Source organism: Colletotrichum acutatum (assembly GCF_030867785.1).
Source record: "Colletotrichum acutatum strain CBS 112980 chromosome Unknown BDZ83scaffold_111, whole genome shotgun sequence".
NCBI classification, from domain to species: Eukaryota; Fungi; Ascomycota; class Sordariomycetes; order Glomerellales; family Glomerellaceae; genus Colletotrichum; species Colletotrichum acutatum.
The window spans coordinates 42,016-62,787 of record NW_026849105.1 but is presented as its reverse complement, the minus strand read 5'-3'; the positions used below and the strand labels follow the sequence as shown (position 1 = coordinate 62,787).

The following is a 20,772-nucleotide window of genomic DNA, read 5'->3' as shown; positions in this document are numbered from 1 at the left end:
ACAAGAAGTCTCGCAAGGACGATTGCCCCTTTTGGTAAGGGGAGGGGATAGGAACGGGGAGGGTGCGGTCAGGGATTTGGTGATTGCACGTCGGAATGACGACTTTATTGCCATCTTGTGGATGGTCTATTGGGCTTTGGTTGGTGAGCGCAGAGCGATAAATTGATGGTCCAGCTCAGAGAATGGTTTGGAGAAGGGTCCTTAACTAGCGTGATACAGCTAATTCCGTTTACATGACTTTCAGGTCCCAAGCGACTTGTTCAGCTTTGACTGTATAATTCTGGTATGATGCTCGTCCAGAATTCGCGACATTGCATGCGCGATACGTGTAGCAATTCACCATACGAGAAAATGCCGTGGATAAACGGGAGCAAGATCAAATGAATATCTCTCAAGGTAGGATGATTACCTAGCCAAGAGAGACGTATTTGATCATATTTGGTTTTAGTTAATTTTAGGTACTATGTGCGTCAAAAAGCTCACCCTTCCACAAAGAAATTGATTGAAACGTAAGCTTTTTCAAGTACGTAAAGCCTGACATTAACTAAACCCCAAATAAGATCAAATATATCTCTCCTGGCTAATCATCCGACCTTGGCACGCCAAAACGCCTCGCCTTTGCATTGTCCTGATCTGTGACCCTCTCTTCCTCTACTATGGCCACCCGTCTTGACCCTTCTACTCCAACGTGGCCCCGCCAGAATAGCCCGCGGCGTCAGCCTTCTACGTCCATCGTCTCACTAACCATCAACACCTCACAGTCCTTCTTGCCCACTATCTCCAGTCGTCGCAGAGTCGTCGTTTCGTGTTTCGGCGGTGGGATTCGACTAGATGGGTCCTCTTGGACGTGGGCTGGTAGATTTGGTTCCGCTCGTCACACCCGTCTTCCCCTACGAAATGCTTACTTTCCCCTTGCCTCCTTTCTCATATCGTTGGATAAAATACACTTGTGCATGCGTTCGTGGATATCGTATATCGAAACATTTAAATAAAGTCGTCGACAAGACGGTGATTGTCTGTATCAAAGTCTCGATGTCGTTCGTTCGAGTTTGTAAGGATAAGGTAGGGAGTGTTGCCTATGGTTGACTACTCGATCCGTGGCGGCGTCTTTGACGAGTATGGTGATGCGCTTCTCCTTTTTGAAAGAAGGGGTGTCAGGGAACCCTCAAGACAAGTTTACGTTTTTACGCTTTCAAGATCAGGGAGTACAAGTACAGTAAGAGGACAACGGCACTGCCATCATCCACAAGTCGCAAAGACCAAAAAGACAGGCGGAAATTCAGTAGGGGGGGAATATGAGGGATTGGCGCTTACGATCTCCTCCGCTCGCCCTCCTTGCGCAAGCTCTCGATAATCTTGAGCATCTCTTTACGTCCGCCGTGGCTGTCAATCAGCTTATTGGCCATGCTCATGCTAACCTTTTCGCGAGCGTTTGCGCTGAGCAGGCGCTTTATGAGCAGGTGGCGCATGAGGATGCATACAAACACGCCGCAGTCGCTGCCGTTCTCCTGCTGCGGGGAGTCGTCAAGGTTGAGGTAGCGGAGTGGGCGGCCAAGGATCTCTGACATTTTGTGGGTGGCGAGGCGGCCCTCTGCGTAGTTTGCGCCGCCGAGGGAGTCGTAGTGGAAGGCGACGCCGTCGATGGCGCTGACGAGCAGCAAGGACCAGTGAGAGCCGCCCTCGGCCTGGGCGACGTTGCGGGCGTCGTTGATGGGGAGGAAGATGTGTGTTACTTTGGAGAAGTCGGGGAGGGCGGAGCGGATCTGGCGCATGTCGGGCTCCTTCATGAGGAGGAAGGTCATTGAGGGCCGCAGGAGGATGATGCGGGCTTGGGGGTACTTTGGGAGGACTTCGCGTTCCAGCCATCTGTGGTTGTCGGTTGTTAGGAGGGTTCAGACAGTGTGGTGTTGTTGGCTTTGGGATCGGTTAGAACTCACTCTTCCCAGAATGCAATGTTCTGTATACTCATTAGCAAGGAGCAAGCGCAAGGTGGGAGGGGAGTCGCACGTTATCTGTCAACCAGTCGTTCTTGAGCGACTTGATGTCTTCATAGGTGACTGCACGCAATACGAGTAAGCTCAACATATTCCGGGAGGCTAGATCAGGGTCCAAGTAGTCGGAACGGGCGGACTCGGTAAGGTCCCGGCACCTCGTGATCCATGAGAGGGTTTACGTACGGAGGATATCGTGATCTGCATCGTCCACAAGAAGCTGTCAGCCGGGGCCATGATCACCGCGGGATGGTGGGACGACACCGCGAGAGTTGCGGCGCATCATCGGGAAGTGAGGAGGAGTGCGACTTACACGACAAGTAAGGTTGCTGCGGGGAGAGCTAGGACGCGATTCGGGTCAGTTCACTGGCGCTTGCGCTGAAACAGGACGGCCGCCCCTCTCATACTACCCCGCCGTTGCCAGCCTCACCACCGACCGCACTTGGGACCAGCAGCGACGAGACGAGATGGGCATGTGCTTGCCCGTCCACGGCTGTCGTCCGACCTGGAGTGCAGGATACGATGAGAGATTGTGACCTCATCAGGTTGCACCTCCCGATGTTGCGGCGGCGGCAGCGAGGCGAGGCGAGGCGAGGCGAGAGCAAGCTAGGCCAGGTCCAAAGACAAAGACGGGAAAGAACAGGAGGGCAAGAAAGAAGATCTTACAGTGTCACCAAAGTGACGGGCCATCTTCCTGAAAGGCATGCTCAAGCGCGACTCGGACCTGTGGCCGGACTTTGTGCTGCTCGTCGGGGAGGTCGAGGGGGAAAGCTGAAGGGATGCTGGTGGTGATGCTGCTGAAGCCGATGCGGTAGAGGATATCGAAGATGTCGTTGAGGTCGAGCCGGAGCGGGAGGAGTTGATCGCTCGGGGCGGCGATGGTTGTCGGTTGCGAGAGGAGCGGAAAGGTAGAAAGCGGCTATTGTTCGCGGGGAGTTGCGTCAGAGGGGGGATGCTTTAGTTCGGCTCGAGAAGAGCAGCGATCTTTTCCAAAAATGACTTTAGGGTAGGTGTATTTGGCGTACGGTAGGGAACTTGAGGAACCGGTACAGAGTACGGGTAGAAAGAAGATTGAGGACAAGGACGGAGGAAGAAGAGGAAAAGGTCCCGGGAATAGGATCAATCGGTAGGAGGATAGGAAGAGACAACGGAGGACGAGGGGGGGATAATTAGCCAAGGCTAAGAAATAAAATCCAAAAAAAATAATTCAGGGCCCTTTTTCGCATCCGCTCTTTTTTTGCTTTTTTTTTTTTCTCGCTCGGGATTGATGAGCGGGGGGGGGGGGGGAGGACGAGGGTCTCTGTTGTTTCTGCGTGGGCGGTGGGAAACTTCAGGATCCTCCTGGTCACAGGTTGCAGACGGAGCGGAGCGTAAGGTAGGTTCGCTATGGACGACGGTGGGGAAAGCGAACGGGGAGAAAAGACGATGAACGGGGCTGACTGGGCTGGCTGGCTGCACTGGCTGCACTAGAGTTGGGCTCTGCTCTGCGCTTGCGGCCTGTGGTGCCGTGCATGCAGCGGGCAGTGTGTGCGGTGCAGCTCGGATGAGAGAGGCGAAGAGGTGCTGACTCTCTGAGAATCAGAGGTTGAAGAGACGAGGCTTGAACGGCGAGTGACGACGGGGGGAGACGTGGCCCAGGAGTGGCGCAGCACCACCATGGGAAGAAAGAAGAGACGAAAAATGTGAGGTGACGAGGTGACGAGGTGCCGACAAGCCACACTTGTGGGGGAACCGCGGAGCTAGGGCCTCTATTCCGGGCTTGACTCGATTCGGAAGGAGTCTCCACTCTCCCACGGTGCCTCCGGCGCACCCTCCAGAACCCAAGGGATGACGATGATGTATCCGTCATGTTCTCACTTGAAGAAGCAGGCAGAGAGGATAGGACTGAGAGAGAGTAATAGTGAGAAGATGTAAAATCCAAGCATACCTTGAATTGCTCAACCGGCTGATACCCGTATGAGGCACACCTGCTGCTGTTTGAACATCAACTGCCGCGGCCATCGTACAAAGGTGAAGCACCAGCCAAGTCCGATGGAGTACCAGGGACTGGGTAGTATCGGGAGATGCTCGCAGAAGGTCTTCTTGGTGAGGATGCAAAAGCTGCAAAATGTAGTAGGGTAAAGGGTAATAGTAAGGAGTCAAAAAAGAGTGTTTGCTGCAAAAAGACCACAAGCACTTGTGTCGCAGCGTGGGCGAGGGGGGAACACACGACTTTAACATGCGTCCAAAGGGAACAAGAACGAAACATGCTAGTCTCGATGGCCGATCATCTGCAAGACCTATTTTACCTCTCTGCCTCTCAGTCCTTCGTACCTACCTAAAAGACAGGGATAGGCATAGGATGCCACTGTAATCAAGGTAAGGTAAGGTACGCGAGGAGAAAAAAGAAAGGCTCATAGCTCCCCAAGATCTGGAGACTGGAGAAACTCTACGTAGTGCCGCTGCATCCCGATTCTGTTTACGATTCCCACCAAAGAAACCTCATCTCTGCCTGGTGCCTGCCACCTGCTTGTGACAAATGAATTGAGACGGTGAAGGGAGGAGTCACCATTGGAGAAGAAGGAGGGGGTGGGAGCCATGGCTAAGCCTCTAACAGAGAAAAACCTTCTCTCACAGTCAAGTCTCACTCAGAGACCCTCCCTCTTTCCCCTCACACTCTCTTGTCTGGGACGCAACTGAGAGTAAGATGGTCACTTGAATGTGGGCAAGTGAGTGAGTGTCTAGCCATCCCGCAGTCTTCTCATGATTCCATTACACAGTGAGGGCCTGAAGGTAAGGAAAACACCAGCCAGATGGGCAAGAGAAAAGAAAAGAAAAAAGAGGCGGCCAAGTTTCACCTCGTCTACGTCACCGTGCTGCGGCATCATCATGGTGCTCAATTTACGATACCACCCACCTGGCGCACTTCCCGCCGCAAACCCTTTTTGGATGAAAGTCACGAAAAGGAAAAAGACGCCCAGTGTCATCGACCACGTCTAGCCATTCCCGTCTGGGACTAGATACGCCGGTCGATACTCTTTTTGCCGAGCCATTGCTTTGGCGTAAAGTACCTTACTGACGCTCACAGATCGAGTCACACGAAAACGCTCGCGGCTTCAGTGACGAAGCCAAGGTAGGTACCTAGTCACTCACCGGTGCAATGGACCCTTCATTCACAGTACCTAGGTACATCAAGCATGGAGAAGTGGAAAAGCGCAGGCGGGGGATGAGGAAAGGAAAACGCTCATCACTTGCATCTACGTCTGCCGAACGTGGCTTGCTCCTCCCTAGGACCCCGATCCAGAGCGCCAAGTTTATCTACCAGCCCAAGCAACCCACCCGCAGGGCTGGTGGACGACATGGGGTGCCGCTGGAGAATTGCCTAGCCAAAGGGTCAATTCAGTTCGGGAAAGGAAGGACTCAATGCATCTCAGCTAGGCACTACCACTCACAACACTCTCATCTCGGAACAAGGTAGGTAGGCTCAATCTTGTTGAGAAAATGCCGAGGGGGTCCTCGAACAATTGACTTTGAAAATCGTGCGTTTTGGCACCACCCTGCCATCTTTCTTGGACTGTCCGGGGGATTGATATGGCGGGGGTCCGAGTGAGACAGAGAGGAGAAAGGGAGGTGCCGAAAGCACGCAAAACCTCGGAGCCATCCGCTCACGGCCCGGAAGTGGGACGAAACGCCTGACAGGGTAATGCAATGGCAACACGGCAACGCCTTTGGTCAGAAGTCTAGAATCCTAGAATCTCAGTTGGTATTTCCTTAGGGACAGCTTAGGTAGACCCTGTCCTAAAGACAATCCTATCTTTCTCGCCCATCAATCATGTCTCATGTTCCATGCTTTTGCGTTCCGAATATCGTACAATCGAAGCTTCGTCCTCTTGTCCACTGGCACCAGACACACCTGGTACACTGAAGTTATTCGTGCTGTTGCGCTGTAAGCACCGAATACAACATCTCAGTCCGATCCACCCGCGAGACCTCCCTTGCGTCCAGCCTCGCGCGCACTCTCTGAGCCGGGCTCAAACGAGCCAGAAGACGCCTTGCCGCCCTCGGAAGCAACCTCGCGCAGCTTTTCGGCGTCCATGCTGGCGAAACCGCCCGCGTGGCTTGCGTGTCCGCCCTTGGCTGCAATTTCTTGAACCTCCTCCGTGGGTCTGCGGTCGCGTTAGTGATGTTCCCATGCGATACAAGCTAGTGCGAGGTATCATGTTGAGTGAAGCTTCATATGTGAAAGAGCCGGGTGCTGGGGGCCATTGAAGAGAAGCCAGCTTACCGGTTGGCAAAGTTGCCGGGGTTGGTGTTGCCCGTGGCCGAGTGGGTCTCGGCCTCGATTCCACCGCCGTGGCTTGCGTGACCTCCCTTGGCCGCAATCTCACGTACCTCTTCCGTGGGGCTGTTGAAGACTGTTAGACACATGACACCAAAAGCTGATTTATCTAGCGGAAGGATGAACATACCGGTTTGCAAAGTTACCAGGGTTCGTGTTGCCGCTCGGCACCTCCTGTGGGATGCCACCACCGTGGCTGGCATGGCCGCCCTTGGCTGCGATCTCGCGAACCTCCTCAGTGGGGCTTTGTTCCGTTAGCAACCACTCAAGAGTCAAGATGCAATATCCAGACGCGGGTGGAACAATTGAAAGCATACCGGTTGGCAAAGTTTCCGGGGTTGGTGTCGGCCATGTTGATGATTTGGGGTATGGGACCTGTGTAAGTGGTGGTGTTTGGACTTGTGAGATGGGAAGTGATTGTTCGTGGATGGGATGTAGGAATGCAGAATTGAGAGAGACCAGCCTCGTGAATCTTTATATCAACTACAAGAGATGAGTACCAAAGTACCCAAGGTAGAGAAGGAGCTGCTCAATAATGAGAAGGGGTAGTTGTTGCCTGCTCAGCTGCACCGTTCCTTCCTAGTGACGTTGATTCTAGGCAAACGATCCTTCCCCTCCTGAGGATCGCTGTTACCGACCGCATAATATGACGAGGAAAGACCACACCTGCAGGCTCTACCCCAAATAAGACCATGAAGAACTTCACAAACGCACTCCCCAAACTGCTAGAATCTTGTGCAAATTAAACAACCTATGCGCCCAGCGAACAACTGATTGGCGACGAACTCTTCTACAGCCCCCATGCCCGGGACCTCAACTGACATCACCCCTTCGTCAAACCTGCCAAGATGTCCACAAACCCCCTCCATGGACCACTCCAGACCGTTGAAGACACCCAGCGCATCCTAGGCTGGCGATCTATTTGTTTACTTTTGTTTTCTTCTTACCACACAGAACATCTTATTGCGACGCGTTTGCTCCCTTCAAGGTGCAAAAAATGACGTCGGCTCACAAGATCGCCGTTGGGATATTTTCTGATTTGCTATTTGTGAAACGCTAGGCTTATATCCCTGCTAGAGTAAACAATGCAGATAATGACATACAGAATCTTCTGAGCATGTCATTCATCAGGTAAACCCAAGAACCACGTCAAATCAATTCAGGTGGATATCTCTTTTGATGTAGACACAATTCCCATCAACAAGGCGGAGTAAGTTCAATAGTCTATCCACCTTGGGCTACTCATCTAGCCCTCATCAGGTCCTCACAATGCCAAAGCCCTTCAACGACGTTCCAGTGCCCCGAAGAGGGTCTCATTCTGATCCCGTTTTGCAGCCTGAGCATCGTAAAATAGCATTGGACCAACTGAAGCCTAGGGATACCATCAGTTTCGTGAGCCCTTTCCGTCAGCATACGTATAGTATAGTTGACTCGGTTTATATGATGTAGAGCCTCCCTGGCTCTGACACTTCTATACCGTCGTAGACACCGTCGCGGCCATCATGCACGAGAAACATGGATACCATCAAGATTTGTTGCCGACTTCCACTGTATCAGCAATCAAGGGTTGCATGATCCTTGTGCCACTCTTGACTTTTTCGCGCGAGCAATGTAAGCCTCTGGGGGTTCCTTTGCATCTCGAAGTGATATCCTCGACACGGTCTGTTGGTAGAGGCGACCATGTCTTCGACATTAGAAAATCTCCGAAAGAGAGGCCGTCTAATGATGGGTGTAAGCCACAAGCGTGCCGCGGAACCGTCAGGAAGTCTCGAGCCCCCTTCGTCGACGCAAATACCCGAGCCCCGGCACGCCAGCCTCTCAGCCGCTGTCTCGATCAGATGTGCCGAGTATCCCTCTCTACAGATGATAGTAGTAAATATACCACGATCAAGCTTTATGTGCTGAAAGCAGGGTTCTGCTCCATCGTGCTCGAAATGTGCTTCCGCAGCGCAGCCCACCGGCTCGAAGTCGCACTCGTCGTCGCCGCCTCCTGCGCCATCGTCCCCTCAACCGCCATCGCACCAGCACCGCTAGCATTCGCAGCAGTCGGCACAGAAGCCAAAGCAGCCATACTAGCCCCAAACCTCGCCACCTCCGCTTTAACAACCTTCTCCTTCCTCTTGAGCGCCCCCGGCCTGCTCTTAAGACTCTTATGCCGAATTTTTCCCTCGCGCAGCTGATCCAGCGTCTGCGCGCCCTCTTCCAGCTCAGGAAGCGCGTCGGCGAGCGACTCCATTGTCGCGACGAGCTTCTTATTCGGTCTCCGGCGCTTCAGGGTCTTGCCGCTGCCGGGGGCCGTCTTGGCGACTTTGCTGAGGAAGGCGCTGTGTTTCATCGTTCGCTTGTCCTTTTTGTTGGTGAGGAAGCCGTCGTCGACTTGGGCTTCGGGGCGGAGGGTCTTGTGCGGTGCGAGGGGGTGGATGTCGCCGCGGATGCGGGCCATGCGCTTCTCGCGGGCTGAGAGGGCTTTTGTTGGTGCTGTGGGCGCCTTCGAGACGTTAGCTTTTGCTTATTCGGGTGGGGAGGGAGCGGGGATTGGAATTGCATTACCATTTTGAATGATCAATGTCTTGGCGGTTCTGTAGAGTTGTACGGATATGGTTGAAGAAACTCGAGTCCAAAGTCGGATCTGGAACAAAGCTGGTAAAGTTTGAGGACTGGACCCAACGCTTCCATCAAAAATTCGTGGTGGGGCCGCAAAGAGAGAGGAGTGGGTCTTTTGGAATCGCGGGGTCGGAGATCGGGGGCGGAACCTCCGACATTCTATAGAGGTCCGCCCCGCCGCTCACAAATTCCGCGCTTGGGGAGTCATCGATTCTCACTTACACCGCACGCACCCACGACAAGATGAGCAGAGTCGAGGAGCTGCGACGGAAAGTCGCAGAGGCAGAGCTCGACCTTAAAAACCTCAAAGAACAACTAGCTAGCGCAGAGAAAGAAGCACAGGAGGAAGCATCAGCATCATCATCATCATCTCAACCCTGGAAATGGCCCCTGCAACCAGAGGATTATGAGAGATATGGACGACAGCTCATCATACCGCAAGTAGGCGTCAAAGGTCAGCCTTCACTATATAACTTTTTGAGTTGAACCCTTTTCACTGATGAGACTAGGTCAACTAAGACTGAAAAAGTCCAAGATCCTCATCATCGGCGCCGGGGGTCTGGGATGCCCCGCAGCGGCCTATATAGCCGGAGCAGGGGCCGGCACCATCGGCCTCGTCGATGGCGACGTCGTCGAGGTCTCCAACCTCCACCGCCAAGTCGCTCACTCGACTGACAGAGTCGGCATCTCAAAGGTCGAAAGCGCAATCACATACCTAAAGGGGTACGCAAACCCCCTTTCCTTACACTATATCTCTACAAAAGCTTACACTACCACACCCCAACTAGTCTCAACCCACTAGTAACATACCTTGCACACAAAACACACCTAACACCTACCAATGCCGAGGAAATTGTATCGCAATACGACCTCGTCCTCGACTGCACCGACCACCCGACCTCCCGCTACCTCATCTCCGACATCTGCGTCCTCCTTCAGAAACCCCTCGTCTCCGCCTCGGCCTTCCGCACAGACGGCCAGCTCATCATCCTCAACTCCCCCGCCGCGCCACAGGGCACCTTGGAAGGCGGCGGACCCTGCTACCGCTGCGTCTTCCCCAAGCCGCCGCCGCCCGATAGCGTCGTCAGCTGCGGTGAGGGCGGCATCCTCGGGCCCGTGGTCGGCGTCATGGGCGTGCTGCAGGCTCTCGAGGCAATCAAGCTTGTTGCCTTGGGCGCGGTGGATCAGAATGTGATGGACAAGAGCGCGATTGCAGCCGCGCCTTCTCTTCTCATCTTTTCGGGCGCGGCGACTTCGGGGCAGTTTAGGTCAGTTCGTATGCGGGGCCGAAGGAAAGCTTGCTTCGCTTGCTCTGCGGCGTCGACGCTGTCTCTTGAGACTCTGCGATCGGGGTCGCTTGACTACGTGTCTTTCTGCGGTGTTACTGCGCCGGTCAGTGTTCTCGCGTCCGAGGAGCGCATTTCGGCGACCGAGTACGAGCGGGTGTTCAAGAAGAAGGGTGGCCGACATCTTTTGCTGGATGTTCGAGAGCGCGAGAACTTTGATATTTGTAGCATCGATGGCGCTGTGAGCGTACCGATTGCAAAGTTCATGAAGGATACGCAGCCGTCAAGCGAGGGGGTTCGGCCTCAACCCGAATGGCTACCGTCAGATTTCCCAGAGGGTTCGCCCATCTATCTTGTTTGCAGAGTCGGCAACGACTCACAGCTTGCAACGAAGCGTCTGAAAGGTCTGTCGCTGGATAACAATGGCAAAAGATTCATTGGAGACATTGAGGGCGGTATGCGGGCATGGAAAAAAGACGTGGACCCAACGTTGCCTTTTACCTGAGATAGAATAGGGCGGGCGACGGTAGAGGAAAGGCTTGGATATAAAAAGTTGAATTTGTTCTGACGAGGGGGGCTGGGTCGTCATGATACATACTTTTCCTACGCGATACCCCTATTGCTACAAAGAGAGGAGGGCGGCCTTCGCCCGCTAGCCATGATCCTGATTAATCCTAAAGAAACTGTCCTTGGCAGAGAGCCGTGGTGGGAGGTCGTTGGGGTGGTACTCTACACGAAGCTGACACGCTTCTTGTTGAACGCTCGCTGGTCCTTGAGCCATTGACGGTAGCCCTTGACGCTTGAGATTTTCTCGCCGTAGAAATCGGGGACTAGGAGAGATCAGTACAGGGAGCATGGCCTGTTGATGGTGTTTGCACTTACCAGGGTTACCAACAGAGGAGACCGAGGGATCAACGCGGTTCTTCTTGATGCGGGCGAAGAATTCCTTTTCCTTCTGGCAGGAAATTCACGTTAGCCACAGTCATTGTCTTCCAGAACACAGCAAGGACCACTTACCACCGTCATCTGAGTCTTCCACCTTTTGTTCAGCGTGTAGAACACAAGAGAACCAACGCTAGGTCCAATAAGCCATCCAAGAGCACCGAAGCCCATCGTCATGAGACCCATCGTAATGAAAGGATCCAGAGGAATCTGTGTCACCAGCGGGTCCGCAATGCCAGTAGCCAGGATGCCAGCACCGCCAACAAAGGATCCCAATCCAGAAATGACGCTGAAGCCGAGCTGCCACCTTCTACGGGACTTGCGCAGCTGGAAGAAGGTCTCCCAGTCCAGCCTGTCCCCCGGCGCAGGGGCGGACTTTTGTTGCGCCGCAGCGGAGGCGGCAGCGGTAGCGTTGCAGCGCTGGGAGCAGGGTTGGCGGACGACGCGGGCGACGATGGAGGACGAGGGAGATGCGGCGAAGGCGGCGCTGGTTCGGGCGATCGGGCCGGCTGTTGAGGCGAGGCCAATTGGGCGGGCAGAGGCTTGGTGCTGCTTCATGGAGGCGGTCGAGTACGGGCATGCGGTGGTGCGGGCGATGGAAGAGGCAATCGATGCGCGGGCGGCGCCCTGGCCGGCGAGGCGGAGGGCGAAGGTGCTCGTAGGCGTCAGCATATTTGCGAGGCCTTGGCGAAGTGCGTTAATGGGATCGAGAGATCGTGGACATGCACGTTGCGGTGCGCGCGCGAGTAGAGGGGAGATTTTCTTTCTGGTGGTTTGGCTTGGTTTGCGAAGAAAGAAATGGAAACCGAAGCTGGGATGTGGTGGATAGAGCTTTGTGCTCCTCGCGATGAGGTCAAGCTCGGCCCACCAAAGATTTGACGCCCTGCGCAGCGCGCCGGTAGACGCCCAGCCGCAGCTTGTGCACGGATCTTTTTGCAGGCCCTGCTTCCCCGGATCGCATGATCCTGAAATCCAAGGGTACTTGGTGTCTTAGATAATACAGGATTACGCTCAACTAATTACTACCTAGGGATATTATAGAGTAACCTTTGGATGATTTAAGTTCAATTTTATACTAGGCTAGAAATTATTGATTAAGTGCTATTTAAATCAATGCATTCCAAACTTATTTCAATACTTTGAACGTTACTTTTAATGGTATTAAAGGTTGAGAATTTTGTAATATTTCCAGTAGACTTATAATAAATCCTATATTTAATATTAGGTTAATAGGCATTATTTTTATTCTGACGAGTCTGGAAAATCGTAGCGGCTGTAACGGTGGAGAAAAAGCTAATTAAAGAATTAAGGCTTCTAAGTTTCCTCCCTCTCCCACCCGAGCGACGCCGCTGCCACGAAACACAGCGCAGGTATCGGCAAAGCACGCGTAGATAACAGGGACGAAATTTCGTGGTATGAATGACTCTCTTCAATTGGTGTCACATTTTTCTGACGTCTCTAGCCCGCGGCGTTGTCGAGAACATAACGGGTTGTCTTTACAGGCGGAAATCGCGACACGACCCAAGACGAACACGAACGCCAATTCCCAAACCACAAGTACCTACCTTATGTGACGAGCGATCCCACCGAAGCCTTCCCCGACCTACCGCTACGCCGTTTCGTCCAACGGAATCACCAAAAAGGGGTCAGGCGTGGCATGGTGGACTTCTCCGAAAGGAGCAAGAAAACCATGTCGCGACCTTCAAAGAAACTGGTCTGGTTCGGTGGTAAACCCCCCACCCCGGCCGACACCATCAACGGCGCCGCCACTACCAACACCAACACCACCACCACATCCTCTGCATCCTCAACCTCGACCCGGCAGCCCCGGAAGAACCCCGAACCCGAACCCGAACCGCGCAAGCTCGCCGTGGTCCTCGAAGACCTCCCGACCTACCGCCGCTATAAACGCGGCAGCGGTCCTCCTCTGCGCCCGATAACCCTCGCTCCGCCCCGCGACTCGACGGCCTACATCCGCGACGAGTTCTTCGTCCCGCCCGCGCTCTCTGACGACGGTAAGAAGCGTCTTCAATACGTGGTGGGATGGATGGATCTGCCGGCCGCGCGGGTCGTGGTCGACGCCGAGCGGATATGCGACTACGTTTCGCCCATGGCGTACGAGGAGTGGTGCGCCGCGAGAGCTGAGGAGCGGGATGAGGAGGAGCGACGGCTGGAGGAGGCGGAGAATGTGCGCACTGTTGAGGAGGCTGTGGCGAGGGAGAGGGGCGCTGCGATACCAGGCGAGAAGGGCGGAAAGGGTGCAAAGAGGGGCCGGAAGAGGAAGCATGTAGCGGCGGAAGAGTTGAGGACACCACCACCCGCCACGACTGCGGACGGGAAGAAGAAGAAACGGGGCAGGCCGAGGAAGAATGTGCCTTCGCTTTCTACACCGTCCAAGAGCGCCTTGGTGGATGACTTCAGGGAGTTCGATACGGAAGGGGATGTGGACGTCGAGATGGAAGAAGCAGCCGACGAAGAGGCCGACGACGAGGCCATCTTTAGGCAACTCAACGGGACTGGTACATCGACACCTTTACTCCTGACGGAAGACTCATACGACTCTGGCGAACAGAGCAGTCTCCCCGCGGCCCTAGAACCCCCGAGCAAGAAACAGAGGACCCGGTCACCGAGACCCGCGCTATCGCGATTCATGCCGGGCATCGAGACGGACACCAGCAGTCGGAGTACTCCCTTTGACTCGTCCAGAGGAGCCACCAGCTCACCGGCACTACCGCCGCTACCCCAACCGCCGGCGGCGGGTCTCCAGAGTAATAGTGGCTGGCCTCGGGAGTTGCCTATCTTCCCGCCGATACCCCCGGCCTCCGCGAACCGCACATCCACGCCCACGGCTCCGCGGATAGCAAAGACACAGCAACCGCCGAAAAGGTCTCTCCTCTCAATACGAGACCCCCCTTCCACGCCCCAGCAGTCATCCTCGCCAAAGGTGCGAACGCCTACACCGAAAGCGAGCAGTATGCTTCCCCCTCCAGCGACAGCGCCCACGGCGTTGAACACGACACAGAACGGGACAGGCACGGATACAGGCTGGACTCACACTCCGATACCGAAGCCGGGCTCTACGCCTTTGATACAAAACACGACACCTTGGACGATCTCTCTCGCGGCCTCCAAATCCTCAACCTCCTATTCACAACTGACGCCCTCGCAACCAGTTCAGTCAATAGAACATCCCATTTCTACGACGCCTATACCAATACCCAAGATACCAACCTCAAAACCACACATCATACCAAGCTCACGAGAACCACAACAAGCACCGCTACCACAAACCGCCTCAGCACCCCCCGCAACGACAACAGGTAGCACAAGCGCAGCCACAAAATCCAAATCCACCACAAGTAGACTTCACACCGCGCGGAAAACCGGAACGGTAGCAGCACCAACAGCAACACAAGATGATGACGAAAAAGAGGAAGAAGAAGGAGAAGACGAACAAGTCTACGAAGTCCTCCGCATCGAAGGCTTCGAAGACCGCGTCTCCCGCCGCAGCGGCAAAAAACTAGGCCGCTTCTTCCAGGTCCGGTGGAAGGGCAACTGGCCCTCGTCCATGAATCCGACGTGGGAGCCCGAGTCCAACATCCCGCAGCACGTGATTCAGAGGTTCTACTTCGAAAAGGGCACCACGCCAAAGAGGAACATACAGGCGGGCGCCATGGATAAGTACCTCGTGCTGAAGAAGTACGCATCCGTGGCGCGGGCGGTTGAGGGCGAGGACGAACTTGTCGGGGGCGATGGACATCACAGCAGCAGTAACGGTAATGGGGTTACGGCTGCGGCTAAGGCTGCACTTGCGACAGAGGAAGGCGATGAGAATGCTATGGCCCAAATTAAAGTCGAGGGCGATGATGATGAAGGCAACGATATGATGCTCGTTACCGACTTTCGAAACCTTCTTGACCCCGAGAGAAGGTTCTAGATAGCAATGACCAAGTTTATGATAGCGATTCCCTGCGAGCATCGAGTTGCATCAACATTAGGTGGTTTGGATTCGCGATCAGCGGGTAGCCAGCCACATGACAAAAGTAATAAACAAATAAAGAAGAATTAAACAGCGATACCGAGACCAAGACATCGTCTTCGCAGGCAACGCTGTGGGTCGCCCACTAGAAGTGAATTCCTCGAGTTGTATCCAAGCCCGGAGGACAAGAAACATGTCACCATCTAGTTTCAATTGGTTGTTTCTAGACGTCCCACAAGCTCCCCACATCGCGCATGGAACATATCTTCCAGCTCCGTGAATACAAGATGTAGACATAGGCAAAGTGCATTAATGATACCTTTTCAGAGGTTTGCAATGTTTCCCTGGTCTCTTGGATATTCACTTTTGCGGTTGAGATTTGCGAGCATGACGATCCAAGAGTCGGCCCGCTGAGGCTCAAGTCAGTAAGAACGCAACTTACTCACCATCGGTCAATTACATATGCTAAGTACGATCCGAATGAGGTACATGGAGAGCATGGTCGAGTGATTCAAATCATATATCTGTTCCTTCAAGCTTGAGGGTTTCCTACTAAGGAGTTTCGTTGACTTTTAAAGTAAGAAGAAAGGAGCAGATAATGCAGCACATACATGATGGTCCGTTCTCTGCAGAGTAGTGTAGATTCGAGAATAATGGCATTTCCAATCTCACGTGAGGGATTGTATCCTATGCACGGTATCAACAAAACACCGTATACCACCTTGCCAGAAGAGCTTCAAAGTGCATCCACCGTGGTGATATGTGTAAGCTAGGTAGGTTCCTTATTGAACGATGGTCTGAACATGATTCCGCAGCTCACCCCCACCAATCCCGCATCCCGCCGCCCAGGTTTACATAAGCCAAACCTCGAACTCCGACGCGCGCGCATTCTCCCTCCGCCGCTCCCCCGGCACGCCCGCAGTGTATGCTACTTGACGCTAAAGATAAGGCAGTATCAAAGTACCGTAGGCCGGGAACCTCCCTCAAAGCGTCGTCATCCAAACCCAAAGTCCGAACGTCGACACAAAAAGTCTCCCGCGCCCACCCACAACCAGCTAGTGCCCTGGCGCAACTCACCAGTTTCAGCATTTCCCTTCCAACTTCAACATCCCATCTTCATCACTTCTCAGACTTTCTGGCATCATCCCAGCTTTTTCGGTCTCGCTACCTACTTCTTATCTACAGCTTGAGCTTGAGCTCGTTCCCCTACAAGAACGCCCGGTCCACACCAGCTCAGCTCAAACCATATTGATCAGCATAGATTCACGACCGACCGAGCTTGGCCTTCAACAACCATCTTCACCCTCGTCCGTCGCAATCGACGTTGAAAAGGACGGGGAACTATGACGACCTCACTCCCCCAAGAACCAATCTGCCTCCTCCGCCGCCTAAAAGACCTCGCCACCCTCTCAACCTCCTCCGCCCCCTCAAAGAAATCATACCCTTCCATCAAGAGCATCCCGCGCACATCCCCCTCCCGTCTCGCAGCAGCGGCAGCGTCTCCAGACTCATCCAGCAGCGATGCATTGTCCACCACCACCACCACCATCGAAGCAGCAGCAGCAGCAGCAGCAGCAGAACAGGCATCAGTCCTCTACCTAGCCTACGGCTCCAACCTAAGCGCAGAAACCTTCCTAGGCGCCCGCGGCATCCGCCCAATCTCCCAAGTAAACGTCTCCGCCCCGGGTCTCTCCCTCGTCTTCGACCTCCCCGGCCTGCCCTACACGGAACCCTGCTTCGCTAACTCGGCGCCTCGGAAGATCCCTAACCTCCCGGATCCGAGCGATCCTCCCAAATTCCCGCCTGTGCCGCCGCTACCGCCTCCGGCCGAGTCGAATCAGAAGCAGAAGCACTCGAGCAGAGGAAAGGAGAGCGCCACGACACCGACGACACCAGACCTGGGCTGGGACAAGGGCCTCTTTGGCGTAGTCTACGAAGTCACACCCCAAGACTACGCCACAATCGTCGCGACGGAGGGAGGCGGCTCCTCCTACAAGGACATCCTCACCCCCTGCATCCCGCTCCCGCCCCGCGTCTCCGTCCCCGAGAAGCCGCCCATCGATATCCCGCGCCCGTTCCTCGCGCACACGCTCTTTTCCCCGTCCATCCCGGACGCCGAGCCCGAGGAGCCTGACAACGCCTCTACCTCATCCTACAACTACACCCACAACTACGACAACAACACCAACGACGACGACAAAACCCCAACAGACCCCCGCAAAAAATGGTACTACCGCTTCCTCCGCCCAACCCGCCGCCCCGACCCTACCTACGCGCAACCTTCTCCCCGGTACTTACACCTCATCACCTCCGGCGCGGCAGAGCACGAGCTCCCCGACGACTACCAGCGCTGGCTCAACTCCCTCGTCCCTTACACCCCGACCTCGTCACGACAGAAACTCGCGCAGTGGCTGCTGAAGGCGCTCTTCCTCCCCGTGTTGCTGGTGTTCTTCGCGCTGAATAAAAAGGTGGCCAACAAAGAAGGAAAAGTGCCCGTTTGGTTGGGTGTCACGTTGGGGATTGTATTTAATTTACTTTGGATGGGGTATGACGCTGTGTTGAGGCCGGTCTTTGGGGATGGGGAGAGGACGCAGGAGGAGGATGGCGATGAGAAGGACGGGTGGGCCAGGGGCAGGTCGTGGAGGGGACGTGGAGGTGCTGGGTGTGGTGATGAGGAGAAGATGGGATTACTCGAGAATATGGACTGAGCATATGTTCTGAGAATGTGACTAGAAGGGGCATATAAGTAATATACGCAGAGAATCACGTTTTGAAGGATCTGGGTTCCGGTTATTATGATATTCTCCGTCAGATCACGAGGAGGCCCATATCCATATAATCAGATATTGGAAAAGCAAAAAGAGTTCACCAGCATGGCTACATCTATTGGCGATAATTATCCGTGCTCACGCTGGGATTTGAACTCGGGTACTCGCTAAGCCTGTCGTCGAGTAGGCTGGTTGGCGTTGGGAATTTTCTATTGTCGACCATGAAGCACTTCACCACCCAGCCAGTTTGACCTGATCCGTCGACCTAGACGGGCGCCTGCTGGCTGGTGACAGGAATGGACTTGGAGGGGTATCTAGAGGAGAAGACGGAGGATGGATGATTCACTCGATAGCGCATAGGATACTAGGGACCACAAGATTGACCAGAACAATGTGCGTCCTTGCTTAACCTGTCTAAATACGTTCCTTCACACCATGCCACTGCGGTAAATGATCCAGGGATATCAACATATGTCTTTCAAAAACCAAAAACCCAAGACTCCGGGCCTCTGCATCATACCCCCCCCACACACAAACACAAACACACCAACGTGCCATCGTACCTCTTTCCGTCAACGACCAATAATGTTCCGTATTATCCATGCTTCTTTTTGACGATCTCAGATTCCCACCACATAGTCCTCAATTCTCCGAAGCAGACACCAAGGTCGGGATATCATCGACACTGTATCGTCCCTCGAGAATGCCGTGCACGGCGGTGAAGAGAGGGTAGTGCTTCTCCTGGCCCCTCGCCTTCAAAAAGCTGTTGACCTCTTGCGCCGTGCTCGTACCCTGAAGCAGCTGGCCGTTCAACTCGCGCTTCTCAATCTCCTGCACGCTCAGCCCCTCGGCCACGGCCATCCTGGCGCACTTGAAGTTTCTGCCACCGCTGCACGAGGTAATCAGATCCGCCACGCCGGCCGACTCCTCGGTAAACGTCCCCGTGTGCACCGTCTGGCCAAAGAACTCCTTTCCAAAGTTGACCATCTCTAGCAGACCCACGCGCATGATGGCGGCCTTGGCGTTGTCACCCCAGCCGCGGCCGTCGACGAAGCCGGCAGCAAGCGCGACAATGTTCTTCAGGGCGCCGCCCAGAGAGACACCAGCGACGTCGGAGACCATGCGGACGTGGAAGTAGGGGCGGTGGAAGAGGTGCTTGAAGATCTGGTGGTCCAGGGGAGGGTACTCGGCGGGCACGGCGGTGAGCTTCGTCTTGGAGGTGCGGCCGCGGGCGTCCTTGTGCTGCATGTCGACGGGTGTCAGGGGCGCGAGGCCGTTGCCGCCGTTGGCGTTGGGGTTCGGTGAGGTGGCACGCGGGGTCGGGGCGCGCGAGTTATCCATGGGCGGAGGGTCGTAGGCGACGGTGGTCTCGGACCACTTCTCGGCGGCGATTTCGGAGGCAATGTTGGCACCGGAGAGGGCACCGCAATAGATGCCGAGGCCATCACCGATCCATTCGGAGAAGAGGGAGACGCCGTCGTCGGAGACGTTGACGCCTTTGATGCAGGAGATGCCGCGAGCAAAGGGCAGGATGTGGCCGTTGAGCTGCTTGCAGACATTGCCGATAAACTGGTGGGGCAGGTTGAAGATCAGGATGGTGGAATCCTTGACGGCGTCCTGCAGGGAGGGGTTTGCGATGATGTTGTGGGGGAGCTTGATACCAGGCAGGTATTTTGTGTTTTCATGGTATTTGTTGATGACGGTGGTCAACTTTTGGGGCTTCTCGCCGAGGGAGGCATCGTAGTAAGGGGATGTCGAGTCGAGGGTGACGTCCTCCTCGTACACCCACATGTGCACATCTTCTTCAAAGAGATCGGGGAAGGCCTTTGTGTTTTCGGCGACGATCTTGGAAATAGTCGAGCCCCTGAGTTGGGTTGTGTTAGTGTCTGTTTATCTGGCCGATGCGGTAAAAGCTATCGGGGAGGAAGCTATGGGGGTCGCGATATGAGATATTGGGGTGGTGTATGAGAGGTGCTAGCTCACCAGTTACCGGAGCCCACGACCGTCACCTTGTGCTTCTTCTCTACGCCGAGGGAAGCCATTGTAGATGTGGAGTTGAATCGTCGTAAGGGAAAGCTGCTTCTGGCGATGGAAACAACAGGACGCAGTCTGAAAAGCATGAGGTACAGTGGAGCAAGAGGGTAAGGTAGGAAACGCGCCAAAAGGAGGGGGTGAAGGTTATCTTAATAAGTAGTGTACTGGCCGGGACCTGGAGGAAGTATCCGTACAGTCAGGTAAGGTAAGGTAAGGTAAGGCCCAAGGGTAAGGTAGGTCAAGTGGAGGAAGGGTAAAGCCGGGAGGTTCAGGTAAGACAGCTACGGTAAGGGAGGGTCCAGACAGGTATCGGCATCGGCTCTTCTTTCGGTGTGTGTCGTGTCTTCTGTGCTTGTCTTGGTTCACGGGTTCTGGGGAGGGTCACTCGGTCACGAATGGAAGCGCGGCAGCAGCAGCAGCAAGCAAAAAGCAGTTGATTAGCAGTGAGCAGCAGATGGCAGAAAAAAAAAGGGTGCAGCTCAGCATGTGGTTTTGCCCCTCCATCTTTCCTCCCCCTGTCTGTCTCCAGCTATCCCGGTTGTCCAGTGTCTTTGAATCTTTCCGGGAATCCACCAACGCCCACCGCACTCAATGCTGTTGCATTTTGGTGTCGGTTTGCTCCTGCCACTACAACTACCGCCGCAGTCAACCCCAGTTCCATCCCCGTCCTGTGAGGGAAGCTGCGACCAATTGTAGCCAGAATCCGCAGTCAGCTCAACTCTACCTACCTTACCTAGTACCTAAGGAACCAGGATGCTCCTGCCCAGCGGCAGTGTTGAGAACCAGCATGACGCACATCCAGACCAGCAGGGTCGCGGCAGCAGTCGTGACCGCTTTCCCAATCAGGTAT

General features: G+C 54.7%; 9 protein-coding genes across 9 annotated transcripts; 3 read left to right on the top strand and 6 right to left on the bottom strand.

The window, feature by feature from the left end:
* Positions 1 to 1,143: 1,143 nt before the first annotated feature.
* On the bottom strand, positions 1,144 to 2,696 carry BDZ83DRAFT_761067 (Ulp1 protease family protein; the record flags this gene model as incomplete). Its single annotated transcript, XM_060515175.1, has 5 exons — positions 1,144 to 1,866; positions 1,938 to 1,957; positions 2,008 to 2,057; positions 2,305 to 2,332; positions 2,658 to 2,696. The coding sequence occupies 5 exons, from the start codon at positions 2,694 to 2,696 to the stop codon at positions 1,311 to 1,313; spliced, it is 693 nt and encodes a 230-aa protein (XP_060360738.1). The 3' UTR covers positions 1,144 to 1,310.
* Positions 2,697 to 5,943: 3,247 nt separating this feature from the next.
* BDZ83DRAFT_548619 (uncharacterized protein) lies at positions 5,944 to 6,290 on the bottom strand (the record flags this gene model as incomplete). The annotated part of the gene is made up of 2 exons (XM_060503468.1): positions 5,944 to 6,136; positions 6,256 to 6,290. Coding segments are annotated over 2 exons (228 nt in total), but the record flags the coding sequence as incomplete, so codon positions are not given.
* A 1,913-nt stretch (positions 6,291 to 8,203) lies between these two features.
* BDZ83DRAFT_587000 (ribosome biogenesis protein SLX9-domain-containing protein) lies at positions 8,204 to 8,797 on the bottom strand (the record flags this gene model as incomplete). The annotated part of the gene is made up of 1 exon (XM_060505996.1): positions 8,204 to 8,797. A coding segment is annotated over one exon (594 nt), but the record flags the coding sequence as incomplete, so codon positions are not given.
* A 359-nt stretch (positions 8,798 to 9,156) lies between these two features.
* BDZ83DRAFT_587081 (ThiF family protein) lies at positions 9,157 to 10,704 on the top strand (the record flags this gene model as incomplete). The annotated part of the gene is made up of 3 exons (XM_060506006.1): positions 9,157 to 9,367; positions 9,423 to 9,636; positions 9,702 to 10,704. The coding sequence occupies 3 exons, from the start codon at positions 9,157 to 9,159 to the stop codon at positions 10,702 to 10,704; spliced, it is 1,428 nt and encodes a 475-aa protein (XP_060360735.1).
* A 224-nt stretch (positions 10,705 to 10,928) lies between these two features.
* BDZ83DRAFT_722680 (mitochondrial import protein Pam17-domain-containing protein) lies at positions 10,929 to 11,813 on the bottom strand (the record flags this gene model as incomplete). The annotated part of the gene is made up of 3 exons (XM_060512493.1): positions 10,929 to 11,029; positions 11,082 to 11,154; positions 11,217 to 11,813. 3 exons carry the CDS (start codon positions 11,811 to 11,813, stop codon positions 10,929 to 10,931), a joined length of 771 nt encoding a protein of 256 aa, XP_060360734.1.
* A 1,018-nt stretch (positions 11,814 to 12,831) lies between these two features.
* BDZ83DRAFT_755881 (uncharacterized protein) lies at positions 12,832 to 15,078 on the top strand (the record flags this gene model as incomplete). The annotated part of the gene is made up of 1 exon (XM_060514676.1): positions 12,832 to 15,078. One exon carries the CDS (start codon positions 12,832 to 12,834, stop codon positions 15,076 to 15,078), a length of 2,247 nt encoding a protein of 748 aa, XP_060360733.1.
* A 39-nt stretch (positions 15,079 to 15,117) lies between these two features.
* Positions 15,118 to 15,609, bottom strand: BDZ83DRAFT_38680 (uncharacterized protein). The gene has a single exon (XM_060502749.1). The coding sequence runs from the start codon at positions 15,415 to 15,417 to the stop codon at positions 15,157 to 15,159; it is 261 nt and encodes an 86-aa protein (XP_060360732.1). The 5' UTR covers positions 15,418 to 15,609; the 3' UTR covers positions 15,118 to 15,156.
* Positions 15,610 to 16,012: 403 nt separating this feature from the next.
* BDZ83DRAFT_634254 (uncharacterized protein) lies at positions 16,013 to 18,148 on the top strand. Its single transcript, XM_060509087.1, has one exon. It carries the CDS (start codon positions 16,464 to 16,466, stop codon positions 17,826 to 17,828), a length of 1,365 nt encoding a protein of 454 aa, XP_060360731.1. The 5' UTR covers positions 16,013 to 16,463; the 3' UTR covers positions 17,829 to 18,148.
* On the bottom strand, positions 18,091 to 20,359 carry BDZ83DRAFT_634252 (glycerol-3-phosphate dehydrogenase). The gene is made up of 2 exons (XM_060509086.1): positions 19,872 to 20,359; positions 18,091 to 19,752 (listed from the first exon to the last, which is right to left on the bottom strand). The coding sequence occupies exons 1-2, from the start codon at positions 20,006 to 20,008 to the stop codon at positions 18,531 to 18,533; spliced, it is 1,359 nt and encodes a 452-aa protein (XP_060360730.1). The 5' UTR covers positions 20,009 to 20,359; the 3' UTR covers positions 18,091 to 18,530.
* Between the last annotated feature and the right edge of the window lie 413 nt (positions 20,360 to 20,772).